The following is a 27,063-nucleotide window of genomic DNA, read 5'->3' on the forward strand; positions in this document are numbered from 1 at the left end:
TTTTTTTCCCCCCCCCCCCCCCCCCTCTCTTTTGAAGGTTCAGATCAATGGCACAGTTACTTTTTAAAATGAAGATATTTTAATTTCTAAATCATCTTACACCTTATTGCCTAATTAGTTTTGTTATGTTACGTTAAAGATATAGATGCATGAAATCCCTAAGTTGATTCCCTTATATTAATATTTATAAAAACATCATTTTTTTCATTGATCATCCTAGATGGATAAAGCAAATTAGTCCACAATTATCACGAGAAACCTAGTTCACATTTGATCATTGTGTGTGTGTGTGCGCGTGTGTGTGTATGATGCTTTGTTCTCCTAAAGAATCCCCTCCCCCCTCCCTCCTCCCGCTCACTTGGAATCCATCCTAACATGGCTTATAAAAATTAGATGTCATGATTTGGAACCCCACTAACTTATTATTAATGACTAAATCATCAAATTAAAAGTGTCATGTCAAGAGGGAGATTAGGAGGGGTAGGTAGCGTTACTAACACACACACGCGCGCGCGTGCACACACACATAGGAGCATGCTCAAGTGAGAACGGTTACTCATGAGAGAAATCAGAACCACTCGCAGTCGTCTATATGTCCAGATTTCACGAATCAGATGTAATTTTAAAAACACGATGTGGTGATATTTTCGTAAATAACTCAAAATTTGGTGTAAGTAAAATGTGTTACAAGTGCAAGTAACTGATGCAAGTTTGCAACTAAAAGGTGCAAGTAAGATTACTTACAAGTGCAAGTAATTTACCTTGGTAACATTCATGCACCTGACGATAAAGTCTTTCACATAGGTGCACTTAGTGATAACGTCTGGTGCAACTAATTATAATGTTAGATGCACTTAATATTGATACTCAGTGTATATTTTACTTGCACTTGTAATACATTTTAGTAGTACTTAGGTGCACTATATGAAATTGTTACTTGGACTTTTAACACAATTTACTTGCAATTCGATGTTCAATTATTTACGAAAATGCCATCGCATTTTTTATAAAATGAGTGTTCCTGATCCGTTAGATTTAGGCACGTGGACGGCTGTGAGTTGTTCTTAGTTCTCTCTTAGGCTACCCGTTATATATATATATATATATATATATATATAGATGCGGCCAGGCCTTAACGTGCAGCCGCACTATTAGGTATGCAAAAACGCACCAATAGTGTTAGAAAACGCACATCAAATAAATGCACCAATGCACAAAAAATGCATCATTAGATATACATCACCGCAAAACGCACCATTAGGTATGCATAAATGCTCAACACAATGTTCAGAAATGCACCATTAGGTGTGGTGAGGTATAGTGTATTTTTTTTTTTGTGTGGTGCGTTTTGTGATGTGCTGGTGTATTTTATTGTTGTGTGTTTTCTAACATAAATACATAATTGGTGCATTTTTACATACCTAATAGTGTGGTCGCATGGCCACACTAGAACTTGACCATATATATATATTCTAGTCATAATTAGGGAACTAAAAGTATAATTTTTGTAATTTAAAAATATGAAAATTATATATCATAGCAAATTATATGATACTAGACGAGAATAATAACAAGTACAACATAAAATTTGAATGAATCATGTGACTCTTGTCTTAATAATTTGTGAAAATGACATGGATCAAGAAATTTGCAATAAGATTAGAGAAGAAGCAATCAAGTTGAATAGGACTTGGGACTCAATCTAAAAGGGAAAGGAAACCAAACATAAAGAGAAGCAAAGCTCAAGAAAGGAAAACAAAAGGAAGTAAAGGGCAAAGGCTATTCCCGTCATTTCGAACCCACTTCTGTCGGTCCATTAACCAAAGTTAAAGCCCTTGGGTTGAGTTAACTCGCGTCGGTGACCCGGTGAACGTTGTGGGTCAGCTCGCTAACTCGGTGACCGAAAATGACGTCTGCGTACAGATTCAGAACTCATAATAAATATATATATAAATAAATAAAAGTTGAAAAAAGTGTTTGAGAGAGAAGTGAACGGAGAATATTGCGCAATATACGATACAGTATATATAGATACATACAAAAAATGTATTTCCGTATATTTAGAGAGAGAAACTCGGGGAGAAGATGGAGATAGGGAGATTCGTATATATATGAGTATGGCTCCCAAATCCAACGCATTTCAAGAGAGAGAGAGAGAGAGAGAGACATAGCGCGATAGAGTGCGGCGGCAATGGGAGACTCAAGCGACTCTGTGTCGGTCGACATTGATACCATCTCCCTCGCCGGAAAGGTCTGCTTTTACGCACATTTCCCTCCACCAACGCATGTATATACATATATGTGTGTGTCTGGGTGTGATTATGTAAATGTTCATATGAATTCTAGTGTGGTTTGTGAATTACATGGTTTTCTTTGAATTTGGTTTGATATTTTTTGGTTTTCATTTGACATTATTAATGTAAAATTTTTAGTGTAAAAAGTGCCAATTTAACAACATTGAGTTAGGATAATACATGCTGTTCTTCTGAATGCCTCATAGTAATTTTCCCTCTGCTATGATTCTTTATGGATGAGTTTATCTTTTGTCGTCAAAAGCCAAGTTAGTTTCTTTTTCTTGGGGTCTATGAAATTTCATAGTGATTCAGTTTTAGTTGGGATCCATTTAGACAGAATTCTTGGTTGGTATTTGTTGATCTTGTGAAAATTTGGTATTTACGTGTGTTAGTTCAGTTGTTTAAGAAGTTTTTTTTTTAATTTGCTATTTTTGTAATCTTGTTATTTCCCACTTAACATCCTGGCAGTTCTTACAAGAAACTAAATTTCAAGCCGGGATGGATTTAGGTCACTGATTCAATACGCGGTATTTGGAAGAAGAAACTAAATTTCAAGATGAATACCCTTTAATTGATCCATGAACCCAAGGCCCTATAAGTTTAGAATTCTTGGAAATTTGCTGGTCTTAGTTAAATATGAGTATTCTTGTGTTCTTATGTTAGTTGTTTTACTATTTGTGAAATGCTTCACTACATTCGTGAAAGGCTGAAAGCCCATCATATCCTTGCATTTCTTACCGGATAATAAGAAAAAGATTGTTATTTGATCCATGAGACACGAGGCTATAAGCTAATTCAAGAAAAAAATAAATAGTTAGGTTTTCTTTTCAGGAAATAGAAGATACTTTGCTTGTGTTTGCACTAATTGTTCCCCTTTTCAGTATGTCTGGTGGGTATTCTAGACCCAATACAGCTGGCTTATAGAGAATACTAAAAGGAAAATAAAACAAGAAGAAAGGGACAGAAGTGTTGAAGCTTTATTTTCTTTGGTCTATATGTTAGGTAATGTTAGTTATGTTACTGATTTTGCTTTCCCCGTAATTTTCCTTCAGGAGCATATTGTAAAAACTGGCCATGGTTCCATCTCCGTTACTGTTTTTGGAGACCAGGACAAGCCTGCTCTTATTACCTACCCTGATCTGGCTTTGAATTGTAAGTGCATCAACTTTAGCTTATTATCAAACACTGCGGGCTATTCATAATTTTCCTGGAACTTTTGAAACATCTAATTAATTTCCGTTTGTGAAAGTTTTATGTCCTGGATTTAGTTGTTGGAAGTCTTAACCACTTTTGTTATTTTCTGAATGGTTTTGCCACGTGCTTAAATATCAATTTCCAAATGAAGTTTTCCAACTTGGAATTATTTATTGGTTTCTGTCCAATATCTTGCTTTTGGTGTGTTTGATAAAATTTGATGTTTCTCCAAGGCACGACTAACATCTCTCTCTCTTCTTTTTATTTTTATTTTTATTTTTTTCGAACAGATATGTCATGTTTCCAAGGATTGTTCTTTTGTCCCGAAGCATTTTCTTTGCTACTTCATAATTTCTCTATATACCATATAAGTCCTCCTGGGCATGAGGTCTGACTTGATCTTTAAGTATTGTCTTTTTTGTTGAATATCTCTATTCACATTTGTTCTTATCGGGTATTTCTTGCAAGAGTTTTTGCAGTTGGGTGCTACTGCAATTAGTCCTGATGAGGCAGTATTATCCGTAGATGATTTAGCAGACCAGATAACTGAGGTTCTTGATTACTTCGGGTACTTATATGATATTTTCTGTGTTGATTACTTTGCCAATTACATTAGCTTTTGCTCCCTTTTACACTTTACACATGTAGCTAACCTCTGACATTGAATAAATTATTCGGGAAATGGATTTCAAATGGAAACTTAATTTTAATTTGACTATAGAAGCTTGAGTATCTTATTTTCAAAATTCCATATTCGTCGGTTGATCTAGAAGAAAAAGTGACTGTGTTTTTTCTCGTTCCTTATGCAGACTTGGTGCAGTGATGTGTATGGGAGTTACTGCTGGAGCTTATATTCTTACTTTGTTTGCGGTAAGTTTTCTCTTATGGCAAACTTATAGTTCTATTAGCTTATGTCATTTCTGCTTAGGACTTGGTCTTGTTTGCTGAGCCATTGTGTACCCCACAGATAAAATACACGAAACGTGTTATGGGTCTGATTCTTGTTTCCCCTCTGTGCAAAGCACCCTCATGGACAGAATGGCTATGTAATAAGGTATATTTGCTGCACGCTATAGGCAATTATATGCTTTTCTACCCATACTCGGTTGGGCAGAATACTGAGCCGAGAATATTTCATTCTTACATCACTTGTTGCACAATTGGCAGGTTATGTCAAATCTCCTTTACTTTTGCGGCATGTGTAGTTTGGTTAAGGAGTTGTTGCTCATGCGCTACTTTAGCAAGGTGCTCTTCCATCCCATATTTAAAACTCATTTGCTACAAACAGAAAACATTTTAATTCGTCTGCTAAGCCATTGAGTTACTGTGATTTATATTCTCCTAAATGCTCTATTGGGCCAGGGTGTGGGGGCCCTTGGGGTTGGGGATTTAACCTTTTGGGGCAACAAAACATGCTAATTCAGTGACATGAAATTGCAGGAGGTTCGTGGTAGCGTAGAAGTACCTGAATCAGATGTAGTTCAAACATGCCGAAGAGTTAGTGCTTCAGTTTTTCTAATCTTCCATATTATTTCCTGTATGCTGCTTTTTTTTTTTTTTTTTTTTTTTTGAATACGAATGATAGGGTTTTGCTTGGTTTCTTAGTTCTGATTTTACATGGTCTGTATGATCTATATTTCAGTTGCTGGGTGAGAGACAGAGCCCAAATGTCTGGCGGTTTCTTGAAGCTATCAATGAGTAAGGTTTTTTTTTTTTTTTTTTTTTTTTTCTTGGAACACTTCGGATCTCATTGTTATAGTTGCATTCTCTTACCTCTTCCTCGTCTCAATTTATTCTCTTGTTATTCTTTCAAGTGATGGATATTGGTCTTAAGAACTGCATGACGTGATAAAGATGCTAATGCGCATTTGCTTTTTCATGGTGCTTGATTTTGACCGACATGCCATATTAGGGTTGAGAACCAAAATCAAGCTAATTTTCAATGCATATGTTGATATTCCATGATTAATCAAATCGTGGTCTCTGGCAGGAGACCGGACATTACAGAAGGCTTACGGAGGCTGCATTGTCGTTCATTATTATTTGTGGGCGAAAACTCTCCATTCCATTTTGAGGCTCTCCACATGACTTCGAAGCTCGACAGAAGGTTTAGTGCTTTAGTTGAGGTATTATGCAAGAACTGATTCCTAGTCAAATCTTGTTCTCTCAGTTGCAGAGGCGTAAAATTCACCAGACGATATATATTCCATATCCTACAGGTTCAAGGGTGCGGGTCAATGGTAACGGAAGAGCAACCCGATGCAATGTTGATACCGTTGGAGTACTTCCTCATGGGGTTCGGGTTTTACAGGCCATCGCAGTTCAGCGTAAGCCCAAGAAGTCCGTTAAGTCCAACTAGCATCTCCCCCGAGCTTTTTTCACCGGAGAGCATGGGGTTGAAGTTGAAACCGATTAAAACACGGATTTCTATAGAGGTATGAGACAAGCAGGAGAAGATGAAAGCAGGGTAAGTGGGGGGTGATTTTGTGTAAGATATGTAACAAAATCCCAGATTTGAAGATTTAAGGTCAGGGTAGAAAAAAGTTACATGTGGATTGTAGATAAGAGAATGGAAATAGAAGGTGAGAGAAAATGATAGAGAAAGAAAATAATATATATATATTTTCCCACTTTTTTTGTTTTGTTTTACGTTTGTAATCAAAATAATTAGTCATAATCTTGTACATCCCAGAATAATTTATTGTTTTAATGATGATGATGAAAGGAATACTATAATGATAATAAGAAGGCAGGCCAGGTCCCAACTTGTTCTTTGCATTGGTATGTCTATTAGCTTTTTGTTTCTTTTATACTCTGATATTATTAGACAATGTTGGTATACACATTATTATTATTATTAGGGAAAATTGCATTTTTCTCTAATTATTATTATTATTATTTAAATGGAAATATCACTTGGTAAACATAACTAAGAGATAATACCAATTAAGATATTTTGAGTATATGGCACTACCACATTTAGTTCTAAACTTTCAATTTAACCGCTTGCAGTCTTTAAAGGACTATGAGTCTGAGTTGTTGGTGGTTAAGCTTTCAATTTAACCACCTGTAATCTTTAAGACTGAGTTGTTGGTGGTTGACTAAACGTGAGATTATCACTATACTCGAAGAACTCTGGTTAGTATTAACTCACATAACTAACTTCTCCATAGGGCTCTCACTATACTCGAAGAACTCTGGTTAGTATTAACTCACATAACTAACTTCTCCATAGGGCTCTCTAAAATAGAATGATATCTAGCTACCACCTTTAATTTGCAAGTTCTCATTCAAAATTGTATAGGTTTTTATTATAATATTTTGAAGTCATCTCAGCAAACTAACACACATGAATACAATACAATGCGTCTATGCACGCACCTAGTAATTTTATCATCCAAGAACCAATCGACCTATCATCCAAGAACCAATCGAGCTATCCCTGCAGGCCACCTAGTAGTTTCCCGGGTAAGGTATGTGGAGGATACATATGAATACCAAGCAAAAACATACATGCTCATGCTCATACAGCTTAAGACTTACTACAATTATCTGCTAGTGCTGGAGATACATAGCTGAATCAATAGGGGTGGTGGGGTTGGGATGCATGCATATACAGATAGATACATAAATTATAGTGGACAAATGAATCTATTTTCATTCATCTGCACAACTCATGCAGGCATGGCATATAATAATACAGTTATACCATTGATTCCTTTACCCTCAGCTCACTAACACCTTTGGTTTCTACACCCATTCATTTCTTCTTCATTCTGATGATGATTATGATTATGATTCCTTCTGTTCATCTCTGCATACATTTCCTCTATCATTGGTTTCCAGAGCCGAACTCGCGCATTTATGAACCAATTCGACACCTGTTTGTTTTACATACATTAATAACTCGTAAATTTGTACATTCATTCTTGAATCACTCACTAAACTGTGACCCAACAATTCATAGACAGCAGAAAGGAAACAATCGAAATGAGAATATATATGTAGTGATAAGAAAGCGGAAAAAAGGGAGTATATATGAATGATTTAGTGCATAGTAAGTGTACGTACCTGACTCCTTGTTAGACCGCTTTTTACAGCAAGCAAGTGCTTCTCTGTGTCCTTCGGGTATCTGGGGAATTGAAATTAGAATGCAATTCAAGAACGAAGATCAAAGTTTGTACAAGTCACCATAAAATCCAAGAATTCAGTATCCCTAAATGTGTAATACCTAATACTACTACAATACATAAGCATGAATCAATTCTTTTCTAGTCTAGTTTATATGAAAATCAACATGTGGGATTTTCGTTTCAATTGACAACTATATATGAAGGCGAAGAAAAAGAAAGCAGAGGTTGGCTTACGGGTGAAGAAAGTTCTGAAACATCCAAGCCCTCAAAACCGAGACAGATCTTTCGGGCAATCCTCTTTGGGGTCTCCATAACTGATGGTCTTTCTTCCTTAGCTGCTGAAGCGTCCACTGCTTCTGGATGAAAGATGCTTCGAATGACTTTTCCTCCCTCGCATTTCTCGTACTCGAAGAAGAACTAGAATACTGTTCTCCCATCGCAAGAATGAAAGTGCTAATTCTCTCCCTCAGGTTTTTGTACAAGAACGAGACAGTTTGCAGAGCAAAATGAGTGTGTATGCTAGTCGGATGATGTAACTCGGTAACAGCATGGAATGCAGAGACCACCATGTGGAGCTCATCCAAGCATTGGCTGTACCGATCATCAACCTGAGTAGTTTAGGTGGGTAAAAATCAAGATTAGTCGAGCATAGTTATCTACTCTAGGATTAACAAACTAAGAAAATAATTATGTCAACTCAGAAAACCACGTGATGTCCTGAGTAAGCCCTAAGTCCCTAACTATAATTAGGGCCCTTAGGGGGCCACCTGGGCGGCCCAATTAAGAAGTAAGAGGCAAAGTGTTGGGTATATCAAATTTTTTCCATCCGAGAGTAGGGATTTTGAACTCTCGGGGGTCTCCTGGCCGGCCCAATTAAGGGGCAAAGGACAAAGTGTTGGCCATATCGGGTTTTTTCATACGAGAGTAGGGATTTTGAACTCTCAGGGGCCACTTGGCCAGCCCAATTAAAGGACAAGGACCAAAGTGTTGGCCATTTCCATATGAGAGTAGGGTTTTTGAACTCTCGACCTCTCTTAAAGGATGATAGTGCACAGCCAAACACGCCAACCCAACTGGTTAGAAAACCATCATTTCTTTCATAATACTTTTAGTATTTTCCAATGTGCCCAAAATACTAAAATATTTTAAACTCAACACTTCAACACTATTTTGTTATAAACAGCAAAAGAGCAATTTCCAAATTAAATTAAGGAAATACCAACAACTAATTCACACTAACATACATACCGCTTGTAACAAAGCCAAGAGATGCTTTCTCTTTGTTTCCGCATCCACTCGGTTTATAGTTCTGTGGGCCCCATAAGGAAATGGATCAGAGCCTAAGACAGCGAGGCCCCTTCCAGTTCCAGCAGAGCAGCTCAAAGAAAATGGACTATGCTCACCGTCATCTGTCAAATTAGTTGGATAGCTTATTGAACTAAGATTTTCAAGTGAATATTTGGCAATTTGAGAAAGTATTTCTTGCATCACTGCAAGGTATCTCGATCCGGATAAGAATTGGGAAAGTTGGACTGGCTTATACGAATCGAAGTTCAAGGATAGATTTTTGTTGCCAGTGCAAGGTGCTTGTTCTAATCCAAATGCCCTTTCCCGGAAAGGATTGCTGGTTACACCAGAACAGCTTAACTCCGAAAATTGGTCTTGAATGGAAGTTCCACAGGCAACCTGTGGTGGAGTTGTGGTGAGACTAAGGGACAGCTCGTTACTAAATCTGGACGAGCCAGATGGGCTACTAGAACTTGAACTCGCTCTTTCTGCTGAGAACCACACCCCGGGATTGATGTTCCCGGGTAACTGGAATGGCTGAGACCCCGTTGTTCTTCCCATGACTGTCCCCATGATTTCTGGCGGAGCATTTGACTTATCGAAATCACATTTTCTGCTCATATCAACTGGCAACACACTGAATTCATGGTTTGCAAGAGATCCACACGAGGGATTGAAAATATCGGAATAGCTATTTGAACCTAAACCTCTTGTGACTTGCGTCGAATATGGTAACGTGGCTGCAGAAGCTTCAAACTTTTCTGGATTTTCATATGCTCCATTTCTTGCAGCCAAAAGGTATGCAAGGGATACAGCTGACAGTGGTGTCCTCTCCCGAAGAAAATCGTTCTGTATTTGAGGAGCACCGTTGATTGGATACGAACTGCCAACCAATAAATCTTTAACTGTCTCACAATTAACGGGTTGACTGAAATTCGCCACGCTCACAAAGCTGTTCATTGCTTCACCTTGCAGCACCGAAGGAAGAGACATTCCATGTCCATCCATGATTTGGTTTTCATTTTGGTTTTCGTTTTGGTTGCTTAGGTTGATCCAATCGGGACAGTCAATCGATACAAAGTTTGTCGGGGGCAGCAAATATTCATCTGCAACAATAGGACTATGGTCTGCCATATCTATTGGCCTACTCAGCACCATATCCTTTCGTGTCATCCCGTGAATAAAAATGACAAGCAAAAGCAACTAAATTGCTCTGGTCCGTATAGTATGTCTTCCCAAAAACCCCTCTGTGTATAGCAAGTGAAAATACTAGATATTGCAGTATTTCGCCATTTCACAGATTGTCACTCTTACAGTAAAACCTGTAAAAGAAACATATATTATACTATTGTTAACATAATGATTTTCATCTTTAATCAAAGCATATAAAGTTCAAATGAAAAGAAAGATTAGTCCAGCTGTGAATTAGGAAAGTAGCACAAGTAAACTGTCTGTAGAGGTCGGTGAAGAGTCAAGTCCATCAATATTTGGCTAGGATAGGGGATTATTGGGCGAATACCTGAAGGGTCAAGTCTATCAGCCTGTCTCTAGCAAATGTGACAGTATATAAGGAAATAAAATTGAGTCTGGACTACAAGCTATGCCTTTTGGCGGACCGGTAAGCGTTTGATCCTAAAATAAACTTAGGATAGATATTTGATTTCAAACAGTTTATTATGTTCCAAATTCTATAGTAACAATGGTGTCCACAAACAAAACCAGAAAAACATTAACTTGAGAACTTCTTCCTATCACCATTGTTGTTATCTAAAGAAGTGTGTATAAATGTTAACCCATTTGACTCCCTGTCTCAAAAATGTTCTTTGTTTTCCTAAAAAGGAATACTTCTCTCCTATTACCATTCATTACTTTTTTTGTTTTTTAAATATCATATTGCAAAATAGTACCAATCCTATCATTATAGTAATGGCAAAAAGTTTCCAATTACAAAACATTTGATCTTTACTAGGACAACAAAACCACTTGGTTTCTTACTGTTGAATATGATTATAATCAAAGTTTGAGGGGAGGAATAGTTCAAATATGTCAGGAAATAAATAAATTCTAAGAATTATTTCCTCATTTTCTTCAATGTTAGTTTATGGTGATCAAATTTATTACTAAAATTTGGCAATATTACTTCTAATCTATGCTTCAATCTCATGTACAACTCAAAATTTAGCAGGAACACGATAAGAAATGGCAACAAAACAAACAACCTTAGATTTCCCATCAAGAATTTCAGGCATTCTTAGCATAAGTATTCTTAAACATAGTGGAGATGAGGGAAAAAACAAACCTTAAACTTTGTTGTAGAGCAGCCTCAGCCTCCTCTCCTATGATGGATACCCTTTGCTGGTGTTTTTGTTTTTCCCAGAAATTTGTAGTCTCTCTGTTGGGTTGATGTCACTAAATATAAATATAATAAGCTTCCTCAAAGATGCCAAAACAAGCCAATGTGGTGGAATCACAACAAATCATTGGTTTCCCTTTCTTCTTTCTCTAAACAAAGTGCAAACCAAAGGAGTTTCCTTTTCCCCTCTTTTTTAACATTAGCAATAACAATATACTAAAAACAACAACGTTAAAAGAAAGTTTAAATGTGGCAGGACTAGTCTACAGTGAGTAGTTAACCCCCACCCTGCAAATCATGCATTAATCTCTATCTTAAAACTTTTAAAATAAACCAGTTTAATTTGCATGAGTGATCGTACACTCTTATCCCTTAAGAGAGGTCGAAACTTTGAATCTTTCTTGTATGAAAAAATCAATTAGACTAGCACTTTGCCCCTTAATTAGGTCGACTCGAGACGAACTAATATTAGTCTGAGTATGATATGGACTTAAAAGTACCTACTACAATTAAGACATATTTAGGATACCTTACATTTAAAAATATGTACTTACATTTTTTTTTTTGTGGTACAAAATCCATTACATTATGATGTTTGACTCACTTTTTTTTCTTGGCGAAAATAGAGTTATCCCCACCTTAATTACATGAAGTGCAATTTGTTTGTGTGGACTTTTATTATTTCCACTAGGTTTTTTTTTTTTTTTTTTTTTTGATTTTGAAAAGCTTAAAGAAAATGAATAAAACCTCAGCCCACCCCACCCCAAAGCCAAACCTCAGGAGAGTAGTAAAAGGCAATGCAAAAAGTAAGGCGTTTTCTTGCATGAGGAAGAAAAGTGAGATTTTATTCAGGACCCATAACCCAAGAAACTGATGAAAATTCAGAGTCCTCTCAGACCTCATGAAGAATCATGATCTAGTAGCAGCACTAGCAATCCACACCCCTACCTATCTCCTATCCTCCTTCTCTCATTAAATACTCTTGAGTCATTAACCACAAGTTTGAAAACAAACGCTAAAGTCTAAAGTGATACCCAAAAAAAAAAAAAAAGAGAAAAAAACCCAAAGGACTTTTATTCATCACCATTTCCGCTATGAAAAATCTCAAATTCTACTTCATTAATTTTACTCCATGTGGTAAATATAGATATAATATTTTTATCTTGTGGGTCCAGAAAAAATTATCTACATTTAAAATTTGTAAGAAAAAATAAAAATTGAGAGTAGAATTTAAGAGTCCTTTTTTCAACTTCACTCATTTTCACAATTTCACATATAGGGTTGAGATGAAAGCATGAAAGAGAGGGTCATAATAAAGGCCAAAAAATGGGCTTTTGCAGAGGGGCAAGGGTTATGAATCATATGGACCCATTATTATTATTATCAAAAGATATACTGACAAAGAGTATCTCAGTTAAGATGACAAGAAATCTACGCTTGTAACTACAAGCTCACTTAGTTTGAGCCAATCTTATTTTTAATCCTGGGTTAGTTAGGGTTATAAAGCGGAATTTACTCACATCTTTTGTGTCTTAGTGATGCAAGATCTTCCCCTATTAAGCAAGGTCTTTACACTCGTGTATGCTCAACCTTTTGATCACTAACCTATGACGGAGGCATATACATATATATATATATGTGTGTGTGTGTACAGGATAGTGGGATACATGGTATTTATATACACAGATTATAGAGAGAGAACATGAAAGAAATGAAGAAATATACGGAGTATTAAAAAGAAAAAAAAAAAAAAAAAAGAGTGATGAAAAAGCATGGCTCTACTAGTACTACTATTTGATGCTGCAGTGCAGTTCCACTCATTTCTGTTGCAGCCTTTTACTCTTTAGAATCAGAGGGTCCATCCCCCCAACCCCTCACCCAACAATCTGCTAGTTGGCCTTCAGTTCTGAAAAACTGGTTTCCCTTTGTCCTCTATCTATCTATCTATCTTTTTTTTTTTTTTTTTTGAGAATATCTATCTATCTATCTATCTGCTTTTCCTCAATAATGATAGCCATTTTATTTGTTCATTCCAATCAATAAAGTTGAGTAATATATTGGTAACGACTAGCTCCATCAACACTCTATATATATTTTTTTTGGAAAAATCAACACTCTATATATGATCACCTCACAACTCACAATCGCTATCTAAAAGTCTTATATATTAGATAAATTATATAACTTAAAATCAAAAATTAAATTTGAAACTTTCCAGTACATACAAACTTTTTTTTTTGAAAATTAGTACATACAAACTTAGATATTGACATTCCACCATATGTCATGGGCTTGAAACTCATATTTTATTGTGTTAGAGTAACATAGAGGGAAAATTAAATGGCATTGTTTTCACATGAATTATATGCCTATAGTATTTTTCTCTCTAATTATTCATGTATCCATATTAGTTATTTCAATTATTTTAAAAGTATCTGTTTTCATCCATTTTATGTTAAATAGATGTTTTTACATTTTAAAATAAATATTTAATTTTTTTTTCTCTAACAAATTATTGCTTATATGTAGGGATGTCAACCGTTATGTTCAAACCTATCATACACTGTAGCAACCGAACATAAACCATAGGGACGGTTATGGTTACGTTTTAGAAATGGAACCGTCGGTTCGGGTTCCGAACTGGAAAAAAATTGTTAAATTTGAACTATTTTAAAAATAGAAAATAGAATTTACGAAAAAAAAAAAACAAACAAGAGTTCGAACAGATGGTTCAAAATGGCATTCCAAAACCGATAACTATAACCAAACTACGGTCATATCTACTTATATGTGGGAGTCAGAAAAAAACACAAAAAAGACCAGACACAATTTGTAAATGTTATAATTATAATTCCAAGTGAATACTAGTAACAATAATATTATAATTATAACTATAATTATAATTAATTAGTATTAATGAATTTTTTGTGTTTAAGTCTTAATTATGTTACTAGCATTAACTTAAAATTATAATCATAATATTTGTAAAGAACTAATTTCATTTTCGGTCATAGATTTATAGGTGGCAATCCAATTTTAGTTCTTCTTTTCTAGAATATTCATTTTTTGTCATAGTATTATTATGGCATGACTATTTTGGTCATTCGTCAACAAAATTGTTGAAATATCGTTAAATACAAGATCATTTTGATATTTTGATATAAACTAGGTTAACCCGCTATATTTTTATTTTTAAAATTGAAGATCTAAATGTCCTTGTATTTTATGAAATTTAAACGATTTTGTTTATGGAAGACAAAAAATGGTCATTCCACAATAATACTAGGACCAAAGAATGACAGTTTGAAAAAAAATGACTAAAAATAGAATGTCAACTATAAATTTAGAACAAAAAATGAAATTAACTCTATCTGTAAATGGTTTATATTATTTGTGTTTAAGTCTTAATTATGTTACCAACATTAGCTTAAAATTATAATTATAATATTTGAAAATAGTGTATGTTCTTTTTTACATTTATTTTGATTCTATATATAAGTAATAATTGGTTGGAAAAGAAAAATAAATAAAATATTTATTTGTAAGGGCAAAAATATTTATTTAACATAGAAGATGAAAAAATTATCACTTTTAAAATAATTAAGGAGGTTAATTTAGATATTTGAATAATTCAGAGAGAAAAATGTTATATACATATAATTTAGAGAGAAAAAATAAAAGTCTTTTACAATACTTTTTGAGTGTTGGCATGTACATCTTTTCTTAGGTGTTAAAAGGGAGCCTGCCTTTTAGCCATATTGAGGCAGGTAGGCTAAGGGAAGCAAGGTAGGGATAGGTAGTAGCTAGAAGTGGGGTGGGGTGGGGTGATAAAGAAAGGAGAGTAAAGAGGGTATGTAAAAAACATGCTTTTGCTACCTGAATCTAACAACTAAATGGTTAAGGCAAATGGATGTGAATGTGAAAGGGAAAAGAGAGTTTGTACACACTACACTTGTACTGTTTCACTCTCCACTGTACTTGTAAATTTCTAAAACAATTTTAGAAAGAGAGAGAGAGAGAATAGAGGGATGATGATGCAATCAAAATTGGAGGGTTTCAAAGAAGATCTTATGCGTAGATCTTTCAAGGACATGTAGATGCAATAACCATCCCTGCTACCTCTACTTCTCTACTACTTTTGGTTTTTGTACCATGGATTTCCAGTGGCGTTTCGGACTTGGGGATAACAACACACAACTTTTATTTCGTGATATATCATTTTAAAGATAAATTTTGCGAGAGTATAGGAATTACACATTTACACAATGTTTGGGTTTTTCAAATATGTTATGAATAAAATAACATTCTTTGGGTTTTCAAAAAAAAAAAAAAACAAAAAAAAGAATAACATTCTATGGAATGTCTATTTTATTATTTAGTAAGTCATTTCATTCTCAAAAATAATATCTCAAGTTATTTCTTAAACAAGGAAAACAGATATTCCGATAGCAATTTATACAATGGACTAGAGTTTACCTTTCATTGTAAATTAAACCCTTGTTCAAAATGACATTCAAATTATATGTCTGTAGTTAAATATATTATGTGTTAGTTAGCAGATTATGTGCCTGTAAATAAATTAAAAAACACATAATATGTAATCTGGAGACACATAATATGTAATTAATATATTATGTATCAGCAGTTAACATAGTATGTGTCAGTAGTTAACATATTATGTACTTTCAACTTATTTATAGACACATAATTTATTAATTTTTGAAAACCACATAATTTATTAATTAAAAACACACAATATGTTAACTATATACACATGATTTTTGGACCAGAGTCCACAATGTAAAGAGAACCCATATCCATAGTATAACAATTGTATTCCGATGGGCCCTAGTATTAGATTAATCACAAGTTCTCAAAAAATAGGTTTTTTTTTTTAGGTGATACATAATATATTTTTACCTAATTTTGTTATGTATTATGTGTGCGCGTGCGTGTGTGACAGGCTAAGATTACTCATTACAAGGTATTATGAGAATATTTTCTCGTTCACTAGAAACTCGAGGATCTTTCATGTGGACTCTCTCCATGCTCGTATCACGCACGACCAGAATACTACTTATCTATTCATTATCTGTGCTGAGGGGCTTTCATTACTGATATGCTAAATATGCTGATATCTACAAATATGTAGTTGTATTTTGGGTCGAATCGTAAATCGCTATTGATAAGCCTGCTTGTTTATTTAAACAGTTGAGCTTGAGAAAGGTGACAGTGGGTCAGAGAGTCCCAAGCTTATTAGAGTTAGGTGGAAACGTCCTAAAGGTCACCCCCCCCCCCCTAGCAATAAATCCGTCATTTATAGGGGTCTGGAGGGAACACATGCTAGGGAGTCGGCATGAACGCCATGTGTTACTCATGCACTTGGGGGTCTAGGAGGCCCAGCAGAGGTGTCCATGTGCTACAAGATGCCTGACTGGCTTGAGAATGGTGGGGGGGGGGGGTCGGGCTGAGTGCCGCTTCCTGCATTTGTTTTCTAGTATAAAACAATAGAGCTCGGGATGGGGGTTGGTGCCGAGATTAAAGTTAATTGTACAAGCTCATATACAGAATCGTGGGTTCGTATATCTGCTCGAGTCGGGTTGGAGCTATATCAGGTCAGATAAGGTCGAGAATTGGTTCTCGCAAAGTAAGGGGTATATACCAAGCAGGTATACGGTTACGTCCTCGAAGAATATTTCTCATCAATTACTATTATAGGATACTCAAGCTAAATGGTACATTCATGGGTGTAGAGTGGCACGAGGAGCCCCACCTATTTCTCACTTATTTTTTGCTGATGACAAGATGTTGTTCTTTAAGGTTAATATACATGAAAGTTTGGAGGTTAAGAGTTGTTTGCAGGTTTATGAGGCTTTCTCGGGCCAAGCTATCAACTATAATAAGTCTAGTATCTCCTTCAATTATAATTCTTGGAGGATGTATGAATGGTAGTGGCGGGTGTGCTAGGGGTTACCCAGGCAATAGATTTTGGTAAATACTTAGGGTTTCCCTCGGCGGTGAGACGGAACAAGAGGGTAGTGTTTGCATAAATTGAACAAAAGATTATACACCGATTTGGGTCTAGGACAAGAGATTACTCTTTAGGGCTAGGACGGAAGTACTTCTTGAGAGTGGGGCTTAGGCTATACCCACATACTCTATGAGTATTTTCCTCCTACCTACGACTTTTTATAAATCCATATCACGGTTAAGGATAGGTTTTGGTGGGGAAGTGGGTGATGAGACCGGAATGCAACAAATAAATGATCCATTAAAAGTCTCGAGTGGCCCGGTAACAAGATCTAAGTCAAGGAAGATTCAAGAGGCTTTTAACACTTTTGTGCAAACAGATTGGAGTCCAACATCTTTTTGTGAAGAAGAAGATCAATCTGGAAAAATAATTCTATTCAATTGTCTTCACATAAAAACTTTTGAAGACAATTCAGACTTCAGTATCAGATCAAATTTCCCGGTGTGAAATTATTTGCAAGGTGTATTTTTTTTTAGGTGGGAAACTACTTTGCAAGAATTGTATTTTTTATTTTTAGGTGGAAATTACTTTTGCAAAATGTTGTATTTTTAATTTTGGGTGGGAAATTATTTTGTATTTTAATTTTGGGTGGGGAATTATTTTGTATTTTTAATTTTGGGTGGGAATTACTTTTACAAAGTTGTAATTTTTTATTTTGGGTGGGATTAGTGACCTAGAATATTTAATACCTTATTTTCCCCTATAAATACCCCATAAACCAATGGTTTGAGACACACCTTGTAAGAATTCAATTTGAGTGAAATTTCTCTCTTTTCTTTGCATGAGAAGTGCATTGAAGTTTAGGTTGTTTGTGAGAAGCATTCAATCTTGTTTGTATCCAAAAACCCAAAAAGAATACTATTACTTATATTATATAGCTAATTTTATTTTTGTATCTTAATTCTAGTGCTAGATTCCTAATACTCTAATTCTTAGCCTTGCTTAATAATCTAAGGGTTGAGAGTATTATTTGTTAGTTTGGTGAGGCATTTGTAGAGTTGGGATCTCAAAATCCAAGAGTCTACAAGGTAAGATCCTCTTTTGGACACGAAAGGTTCTTGAGTGATTCCTTGGGTGTGCACTTATTGCGGGAAGCAATCCGTGTACGCATCAGTGGGGGAGGGGTGAAAGGGATTCATTGGTTGGCTTGGGACCGCATGTGTATCTAGCTAAACATTTTGGGGGACTGGCCTTTAAACAATTGCATGATTTTAATATGGCACTCCTAGATAAACCGGGATGGCGGTTTCTAACTAACTTGCGCTATCTAGTTACTTGTGTTTTCCAGGCTTGGTAGTTCCCAAAGATATCCTTTATTGAAGCAAAGCTAGACCCTAACCCAAGTTATTCTAGAGGAGTATTTTGGATGTAAAATAAACCTTAAGTATACAAGATCTCTAGAACACACGATTTTCTCATACGGTACTTTAATTAGTGTTTAATGAACATACCTGGTTCCATGGTTTCCTTGCGGTTGCTTGAACTAGAGACTTGATTTCTCCCTCTAGCCCTTTAGCATTCCCTTAATCTAAGAACTCTAATGGAGAGAGAGTTTTTAGCTTTTCGAAAGATCAAAGAGAAGAATAGAGTATCAGAATAATTAAAAATCATTCTCACGTTTGATCAATGTGAGAAGTTACCTGATGAGTAGTTAAAACTACTATTTTATCTCTTAACTGACCAATAATGAAATTATTAGATCATTATTCAATTTAAATGGATATTTATTATAAGTAGGGAACTTAAAATAATTAATTGATGAGTCACATCAATAATAATAATAATAATAATAATAATAATTGTTCTAACATTTTGATGATGACGATTTTCACACATCCATCAAGTATCAAATCACAGTATAGGTTTTAGATATCGTTCCACTGGAGATGACTCTTGTAATGTTAGGAATTGATGTTAGGTGGAGTTAAGCACAAGCTAAAACTACTCTTTTAGAGTTAAGCACACTCCAAAATCAAACATGCAATTAGGATCCAACAATTATACACAAATTTCACAACAACCCTAAAACTACACCCAAAAATGAAGGCACACTGCCTTGTGGCCACGGGCGTGGCCAGCAGGCAGTGTGCACTCTACGCATATTGTCTGCCTTTTAGGCTAATTTTCACCCCTGAATCCTTTGAAATAGCGTTTGTGGTCTTCATCAAAGTTGTGACACTTCAAGTTAGCTTTCCAATGACATAAAAATCACTTGATTTAGACATTCCTACGCGGAGATATTGCCAAAAACCTGAGCATTGGACGAGTTGTGCGAGAATTTCAACTTCTTGCTCTTTTTAAGAACTTTTGGCACTTTCAAACCCCAAAATAGGTAGGCCCTCAGACCCTAGTTCGACGGGGTTGGGTCCGACCTTCTCTAGAACCTTATCACGACCTTTCAACTTCGTTTTTCGGCTCGTTCCATACGCTGGAGAACGACAATTCCCACAAATCATGCTCCCAGTCCCTTAGACTCTTAGTCTGAGGACTCAACCAGGAGTCAATCAGCCTTCCCCTACACAGTCCGACCTACAAGTTGCACTAGGTCCGACCTTTCCCATAAAATATCCTTTTCAGTTCCTCAGACTAAAAAAGTCTGAGGATCAGGCTGAGTTTTGCTCGACCCTCCCTTTTTCAAGGGATTTGCCTGGTCCGACCTCTAAGGTTCGATCTGCCACTGTTACGGAGCTCGTGTCTGTAGGTCGGCTCGTGCCCACCTGTCCTAACTACGCGAAACTCTCTATCTCCGCCTTTTTCGATCCTCAATCTTCCTCGTGATTCTTGCTTTCATCATTACCTTCTCTAAAACGCTGTACAGACATTAAATGCCTTCACACCCTAACGCCAGCTAACCGTCTGTCAACCATCACATCACTCGCCCGTTCGTCTGATCCAAGCCACGTGTCATCATCTCCTTCCTCGTCCACACCTATAAGTACCCTTCTCCTCCGCCATTCCATCCTTTCACTCTCCTTCCTTCTTCTTCAGTCAAGACTGTTTCCGCCGTCTCTCTGTTTTCCATCATCCGTTGTCCACTATCCACATTGCACCACTTTCCTCCGTCGTTGTCCTCCCTTTTCTTCCTAGCATCAGTTCCATAACTTCTGGTAAGCCCATCCTTTCTTCTCTCTTTTCTTTTTCTTTCTACTTTCTTCAATGGCCTCTTCCTCCTACCCTCGTCCCGGACTAACTAACAGTCCTTCCGTTTTTTCCTCTCGATCGGCAGCGTCAAATGATGCTCCGGTCGATTGTCCGGCTGACACTCCGGCGGGGATACCCTTTCATCCGGCCATGGCCATGGTTGGGGTTCATCCTTGGGAGAATCTTAACCGCGCCTAGGCCGCAATGTACACATAAACTTTCCCGTCTAGCATACTTCTACCATAAATCCGGAGATGTTGGACCATTTGAGGGTCCTGCTGGGGCCTAAGGCCGTGGTAATAATGGCGGCTGGTGATCGTGACATTAATGATCCCCCCCTGGGGTTGCCTCCATTATTTATGGGTCGAATATGGGTTTCGCATTGCCCTTCATGCCTTCTTGACCACCTTTTTCCATTATTTTCGCATTCTGCTCGGACAGCTTGTCCCTAACTCCCATCGACTTCTATCTTGCTTTCTAACCTCCACCCACAAACAACGCCTCGTTCCCTCCATCTGCCTCAAAGAAGACGAGGCGTACTCCAGCTGCTAACCCTGATGAGAGGGTTTCAGAGGCAAAAACCTCCATCTTCCGCCGCCTAGAGCAAATGATTCCTGCTGAGGATCTGCAGTCGTTATAGGGCACCAATCATCTTTTTCTGCTTTAGTCGGCTGCCTACCACTACTTCCATGCGATGGACAATTTTAATATATGCCCTCACAAGTGCATGAATCAGTTGTAGTGTTAGTGTGCTGAATGTAAGGGTCGAACCCACATGGAATTAATACGATGTAATTTATAAACTTTGAAAATAATTAACTTGAACGCAATAAAATAAACTGAAACTAGTAAACTAACTTGGAGGAATGAATTAACTAAAAACAAACAAAAACGAGATAGCAGGTAGTTTAGAAACTGGAAAAATAAAGCTCTAGGAAAAATAATGAAATAACAACAAAGAAAGACAACTAAGGATTAAAGATTAGGAACATGAATCAATAACCATTATTAATTTTAAAGATTAGTTTAACTTGCCAGTCAAATTAAGTGTTCGTTCTAACTATTGAATGACTACTTCGTATGGCGTCCAAAGTAAGTCACGTATTCTAACTGTTCATGTACTTAAGATACTTATTCGAACCGTTAAAACCCATTAAGCCAAGAAGAACTACGGAATACCCGGTTTAGAACCAAATAGACAATTTGATAAGACAATCAAATTGTCTACTCGTTTACCCTTAGGAGCATGGAATTAATAGGCATGATCTCTACTCTAGAAATTCCCTCAATTCAGCTCAATTATGTTAAAGTTGATCACTCAGTAACACAATCAATTACTAAAATAAGATCAAAGGGTAAAACTTAATTCAATTGGTAAAAATTAAAGAATTACTACACAATATTCATGGTAAATTAATCATGTCCTTAAAATAGAAAATTTTAGCAATGTATATTAAATTTGACAAAGAGCACTCCACCTAGTATCATTCTTCTACTTGAGATCAAGATAGATTAACAAGAAGGGAAAAAAGTGAAAGAAAGAAAGATGCCGTATGAAGTTGTGACACCCCAACTTTTCACAAGCCGAGATAGATAAACTTTAACGGAAAAGCTGCCTATCTCAACTATCAAACATACATAGCGGAAGCGATTTATAACCTAAAGGGGTATCATGCCACATCTAGGTAAGAAAAGCACGGCCTAGATGCACAGGCTAACCAAAAGAACTGAACTGCATAGATAACAAATCCTCAAACATGTCTAAAACATCTGAAATCTAAACAAGAGTACATATAGTCTCATCATTGGCACACATGCCCAAAACACAAGTCTAAAATAACATAACTATGTCTAAGCTGCCTCATATAGATAAGCTCTAGCGCGCTCTCGCTTAGACTTATTGCATTCCTGGAAAACATACAAGAAACCATTAGCAAAAGACTGCTAAGCAACCACCACTCACACCGGCAAGGAAATATAGATATATATATAATAAGTTGTAAATAGGTTTACACACCCATATAGAATATATACACCAACGAACTGTTCAATACTTGAAATCGGATACTCAACAACAACACGCTGAATAAAGGATAAACCAAGACTTCTCAACAATACCAATATTCAACATAATTGCACAAGGCAACAAGATATCAACAGAATCAATGATTCAATAGAATACTCATGAGAAACGACCAACAAGAATATATCCAAGAATATTCAACAACTAACGAGATACGAGATAACTCAAGAATCAAGTAGAGACCAAACAGACCTCAACCTAAGGATAAGAACTAAACCTTACCCTCCAACCAACACCAATCCTCATACCAATCATCAAACCCAAACTCAGTGCACGGAGGTAAATAATACCCGAATCATGAAGGCAAATGGTGCCCAAATATACAGAGGCAAATCGTGCCCAAAATATACACGGAGGCAAATGGTGCCCAAACATTCACGGAGGCAAATGGTGCCCAAAATATACACGGAGGCAAATGGTGCCCAAACATTCACAAAGGCAAATCGTGCCCTAAATATACACGGAGGCAAATGGTGCCCAAACATTCACAGAGGCAAATCGTGCCCGAATACATAGAGGCAAATAGTCCTCAAATACACAAAGGCAAATAGAGCCCAAAATACACAAAGGCAAGTCGTGCCCAAATATACACAAAGGCAAATAGTGCCCATATACACAAAGATACTCAAGGATTCACCCTCCATATCCAACCTCAACCTCAGCCCAAGAACAACCACTCAGAGTGTTCATCTCAGATTATGAACACAACACAACTCCCAGATAATATAATCAAGGATTCAACTACACAAGAGATTCAAAAGATGGACCAAGAGAGATGAATAAATACACAAAAAACATGGTAAAATACCCAACAAGGTTCAGAACAAAAGGGGAAACAACCAAGCAAACAGACCACAGAATAGCTCACTGGAACAAACTCCCAGCAGAACCAACGGAACCCTCCAGATCACCTCAGCGGAACTCCCTCTTCCGCCAACCCTCACCGTGGCCTACTTACGGAAGACTCTAGCGGGACACATTATACCGCTGGGGTACTCCGCAAGGGCAAACCCAACCTCAGATCACAGACTCAGACAGAATACGCAAATGTTCAGATCAAAATACAAAAATAGGATCAGATTACTCAGATTATAACTCCCAGAAGCCAAATAAACATGGAATCCATACCAATAAACATCCATAAACATCAATAAGCAAAGGATCAAGAACACAAGTTCATAATCCATCAAAGATGGCTCACAGACAACAACAAATAGGCTTACAGCAAGGAAATTATCAGGATTCCAATGCACCAAATAATATCATAGATTGAGAGTGTGAAAATAGATTTTGGTGGACATAGTGGTTACCTCTTGAAGCACAGTTCACCCAAGAAAACCTCAAAACACCTCACAAAGCACCACCTCCATCTTGATCATCTTTTCCCAAAAGATCCCCAAAAGAACAACATAAGAACTTGTATAAAGATTATGAAAATAACGTGATGCAAGGTATATTCCTAGAGATAGATACTTACCCAAGACTTAACAATCCTAAAAGAGCAATCTTGACTTGAATCTTGAAGATGAAGATGTAGGATTCACTTTAGGGTTCTTTAGAGGTGAAAGGAGTAGGATGAAATATATTTGCAGGAAATGAAAAGAGGATTAGGATTGTGAATACAAGGCTTTTATATTAGTAGGTAAAGATCATTACATATATTATGTATCTATCAACTAGGGTAAGATATGAAATAATTGGCCCTTATAGAATGAGTCACACATTATTTATTATACTACTAGTTTGTAAGGAGTAAATCTTCCAAGAAGAAATATATATATAGATTGGGCCATTATATAAATACTCTTACTTATAATAATTGTAAGGATCCAAATTAGAATAAATCCCTTACAAGAATTAAATCAAGAATTAGGCTTTTGAATAAATAATAAATTCCGGGTTCAAGAAATATATATATATATATATATATATATATATATATATATATATCAATTGGAAAGATTATGCCTAATTAAATCAAATAAATTGCCCGGCGGAAATAATTACCGGTCTCAAGGCTTGAACGAATTTACGGGGTGTTACAGAAGTGCTGTGCCCAAAATCCAATAGTAGCTGCCCAAGATTAATTTGACGGCAACTGGAATTTGTCGCCGAACCAATTTTATGCTGAATGGAGAGTTGGATGAAGCAATTGCTCATCGCCCAGATTGTCGCGTGAGGAATCTACTAAACCTGTAATTAATTCGCTGCCACCGAACCCAACTGCTTGACACTACCGAACGTCCACTGTACCAGAACTGGTCCGGGGTAAATTCATCCTCTCTTCTTTATATATTATTCCTTTCTATTTATATTGTTTTAGTTCAACGGCTCTTCCAATGTCAACACATATTTTGCTACCCTAGGATCAAGATATGCCAAAGAGAATTTTTCTGCACATCTTCTTTTTCGTTATTTTGTTATTGACTCACGGAAGGAAAAGAATAATTCTATTACATGACTCAAGAAATTAAAGGACTGACAGAATTCTATAACAAAACTACTTTAATAATAAAAATGACCATATTGTTCAACAATATTAACAAAACTAAATATAACAATAATAAATAAAAATAGATATACAATTAATTAACTATTACAAATTAATTATAAAAAAATTATATAAAATAACAATAAAAATAAAGTTTATCACCAGATATCCTTCTTGCTTGCATATTTCCACTCTTTCAAGTTCGAACTCTCACACTTGTCGTTCTTTTAGGCTCAATAATTTCAGGCTGGACTTCATGGTGCCGTCAAGGCTCTGACCAAAGATTCCGAGCTTCTCAAGTTGGCCAAGGCGACTCATTCCAAGGAGGTGAAAACTTTGAAGGCCGAGATAGCCAAGCTGAGTGCCAGCTCGGCTGAAAGATGGGAGAAGGCGAAGAAGCTGACAGAAGAGCTGAAGTCGGCCTGAGAGGAAGTGCTTACGGCGTTTAAGGAGTCGGAGGACTTTCACGAGGAGGCCATGGCCCACGTTAATATGCATGCTCGAACCGTTGTGGACAAGTAGTTGGAAGGTGAGGTTGGAAAGCAATTCTTACTCGACCTTAGTGAGGTGGATTACGGCTTGGGGTATCAGGATGCTCAAAAGGAAATTTTTGACCAACTCAAGGCCCGAGACGCCACCTTCTCTTTGACTCGTTGGAGCCTTCTAAGCCCAGCTACCACCGTCGATGACCAGGGGGCAGAGGACGTAACTCTGAATGCCTCTGCGGATACAACTGGCGGTGAGATTCTGATGGATAGCGCTTATCGGAACTCATCAGCCAACTTGAATTCCGTGGTTGGGATGGAGCATGACCTGGTTCCGACTCATAACAAGGAAAACTAAGGGGACACGGGCGCTATTGCGGAGGAAGACCCATCGGTTGCTCTACAATTGAATCGCCGACGCTCTTGGAGCTCCGGGCGTAACTCACCTACTGGACCAACGGAGGTGGATACGGACGGAGTCCCTCAGTCGGAGGCTTAAAATGTTATGGCTACTTTTACATTCCGCTTTTGTTCGCCCTGTAATATAAATAGGGCTTTTTCGGATATTTGAATGAACAACCCTTTCGCCTTCCTTATTTCTATTTTGCATGCTTTGCTTTTCTGTCAAGTACAATAATCGCCTAGCCGAGCTATCTTTAACTTTGACTTCCCTTATGGACATCCACTCACAAATTATTATTCGCGTAATTGACTAAGTCCTAACTCGGACCCTTCAATCCTTTTAGAATCTTCTGCTTTAATTTTGATCTAAGTTCCAAAATTTGTGTACCATCACTTGACAAAGCGCCTTCATCTTTGGCTCGAGTTTCTCTTAGGTTTTCGGATCCTAACTTCAAGGTTCGGACGCCTTTCATTCATTATGAAACCGAGTTAGCTCTTCAGTCGGGCCTTGCAATGCCCTCCTGAGTTAGGAGAATTTTCCACACTCAGATTCCTTTGGACTTCAAACTTTAAACACTTCCTTTTCCTCTTTATTTTGTCATAGGTCGTTCTTCTTTTCTTCATGCATTTTTCTCCGCGTCCGTTTCCCCACCCCTCACTCTAACTGTATCGGTTTCCCGACTATTTATTTAACTTGCGCCATTTAGAGGTTGGCTGACCACCCGACTTTCGCCTTAAAGAACCTTCGCCATTTACAGGCTAGCGGACCACCCAGCTTTCGCCTTAAAAGAACTTGCGCCATTTGGAGGCTAGTGGACCACCTGATTTTGTTTTAACTTGCGCCACTTAAATGCTGGCGGACCACCGAGCTTTCGCCCTTTTACACTGAAAGATAATTCGGAATTTGTTTTAACTTGCGCCACTTGAATGCTGGCGGACCACCGAGCTTTCGCCCTTTTACACTGAAAGATAATTCGGAATAGATGATGGATCTCAGTGCTGCACTATGCTTACTTCCCAGGGGGTCACCCATCCCGTGATGGCCGGAAGTCAAGCACGCTTAACCACAGAGTTGTTTGGCTATTTGGTTGCCATATCCTACTTAAAACCAATTGGTGATAGGTAGGTGGACATTAACCATTTAACCACATCCCTCCATGGTAAGCCAC

The 27,063-nt window shown here is 37.0% G+C and overlaps 2 protein-coding genes across 2 annotated transcripts; one reads left to right on the top strand and one right to left on the bottom strand.

Annotated features, from left to right (window-relative positions):
• Window positions 1–1,985: 1,985 nt before the first annotated feature.
• On the top strand, window positions 1,986–6,266 carry LOC116021851 (protein NDL2-like). The gene is made up of 11 exons (XM_031262345.1): window positions 1,986–2,251; window positions 3,347–3,446; window positions 3,779–3,876; window positions 3,968–4,056; window positions 4,298–4,358; window positions 4,456–4,542; window positions 4,656–4,733; window positions 4,929–4,985; window positions 5,131–5,186; window positions 5,479–5,614; window positions 5,708–6,266. Exons 1-11 carry the CDS (start codon window positions 2,192–2,194, stop codon window positions 5,927–5,929), a joined length of 1,044 nt encoding a protein of 347 aa, XP_031118205.1. The 5' UTR covers window positions 1,986–2,191; the 3' UTR covers window positions 5,930–6,266.
• A 511-nt stretch (window positions 6,267–6,777) lies between these two features.
• LOC116022165 (homeobox protein ATH1) lies at window positions 6,778–11,434 on the bottom strand. Its single transcript, XM_031262763.1, has 5 exons — window positions 11,208–11,434; window positions 8,870–10,230; window positions 7,856–8,229; window positions 7,560–7,620; window positions 6,778–7,369 (listed from the first exon to the last, which is right to left on the bottom strand). Exons 2-5 carry the CDS (start codon window positions 10,079–10,081, stop codon window positions 7,223–7,225), a joined length of 1,794 nt encoding a protein of 597 aa, XP_031118623.1. The 5' UTR covers window positions 10,082–10,230; window positions 11,208–11,434; the 3' UTR covers window positions 6,778–7,222.
• Window positions 11,435–27,063: the final 15,629 nt, after the last annotated feature.

Source organism: Ipomoea triloba, chromosome 6 (genome assembly GCF_003576645.1).
Source record: "Ipomoea triloba cultivar NCNSP0323 chromosome 6, ASM357664v1".
Taxonomy (NCBI): domain Eukaryota; kingdom Viridiplantae; phylum Streptophyta; class Magnoliopsida; order Solanales; family Convolvulaceae; genus Ipomoea; species Ipomoea triloba.

What these genes read in the sequence shown, in the direction of transcription:
- LOC116021851 (XM_031262345.1), top strand. Translation starts at nt 2,192, where the DNA reads ATGGGAGACTCAAGCGACTCTGTGTCGGTCGACATTGATACCATCTCC. An exon ending in TAAGTCCTCCTGGGCATGAG is followed by an intron (nt 3,877 to 3,967) that starts GTCTGACTTGAT and finishes GAGTTTTTGCAG; the next exon opens with TTGGGTGCTACTGCAATTAG. An exon ending in TTTCTTGAAGCTATCAATGA is followed by an intron (nt 5,187 to 5,478) that starts GTAAGGTTTTTT and finishes GGTCTCTGGCAG; the next exon opens with GAGACCGGACATTACAGAAG.
- LOC116022165 (XM_031262763.1), bottom strand. Translation starts at nt 10,081, where the DNA reads ATGACACGAAAGGATATGGTGCTGAGTAGGCCAATAGATATGGCAGAC. An exon ending in TCTTGGCTTTGTTACAAGCG is followed by an intron (nt 8,230 to 8,869) that starts GTATGTATGTTA and finishes TAAACTACTCAG; the next exon opens with GTTGATGATCGGTACAGCCA. An exon ending in TTTCAGAACTTTCTTCACCC is followed by an intron (nt 7,621 to 7,855) that starts GTAAGCCAACCT and finishes TCAATTCCCCAG; the next exon opens with ATACCCGAAGGACACAGAGA.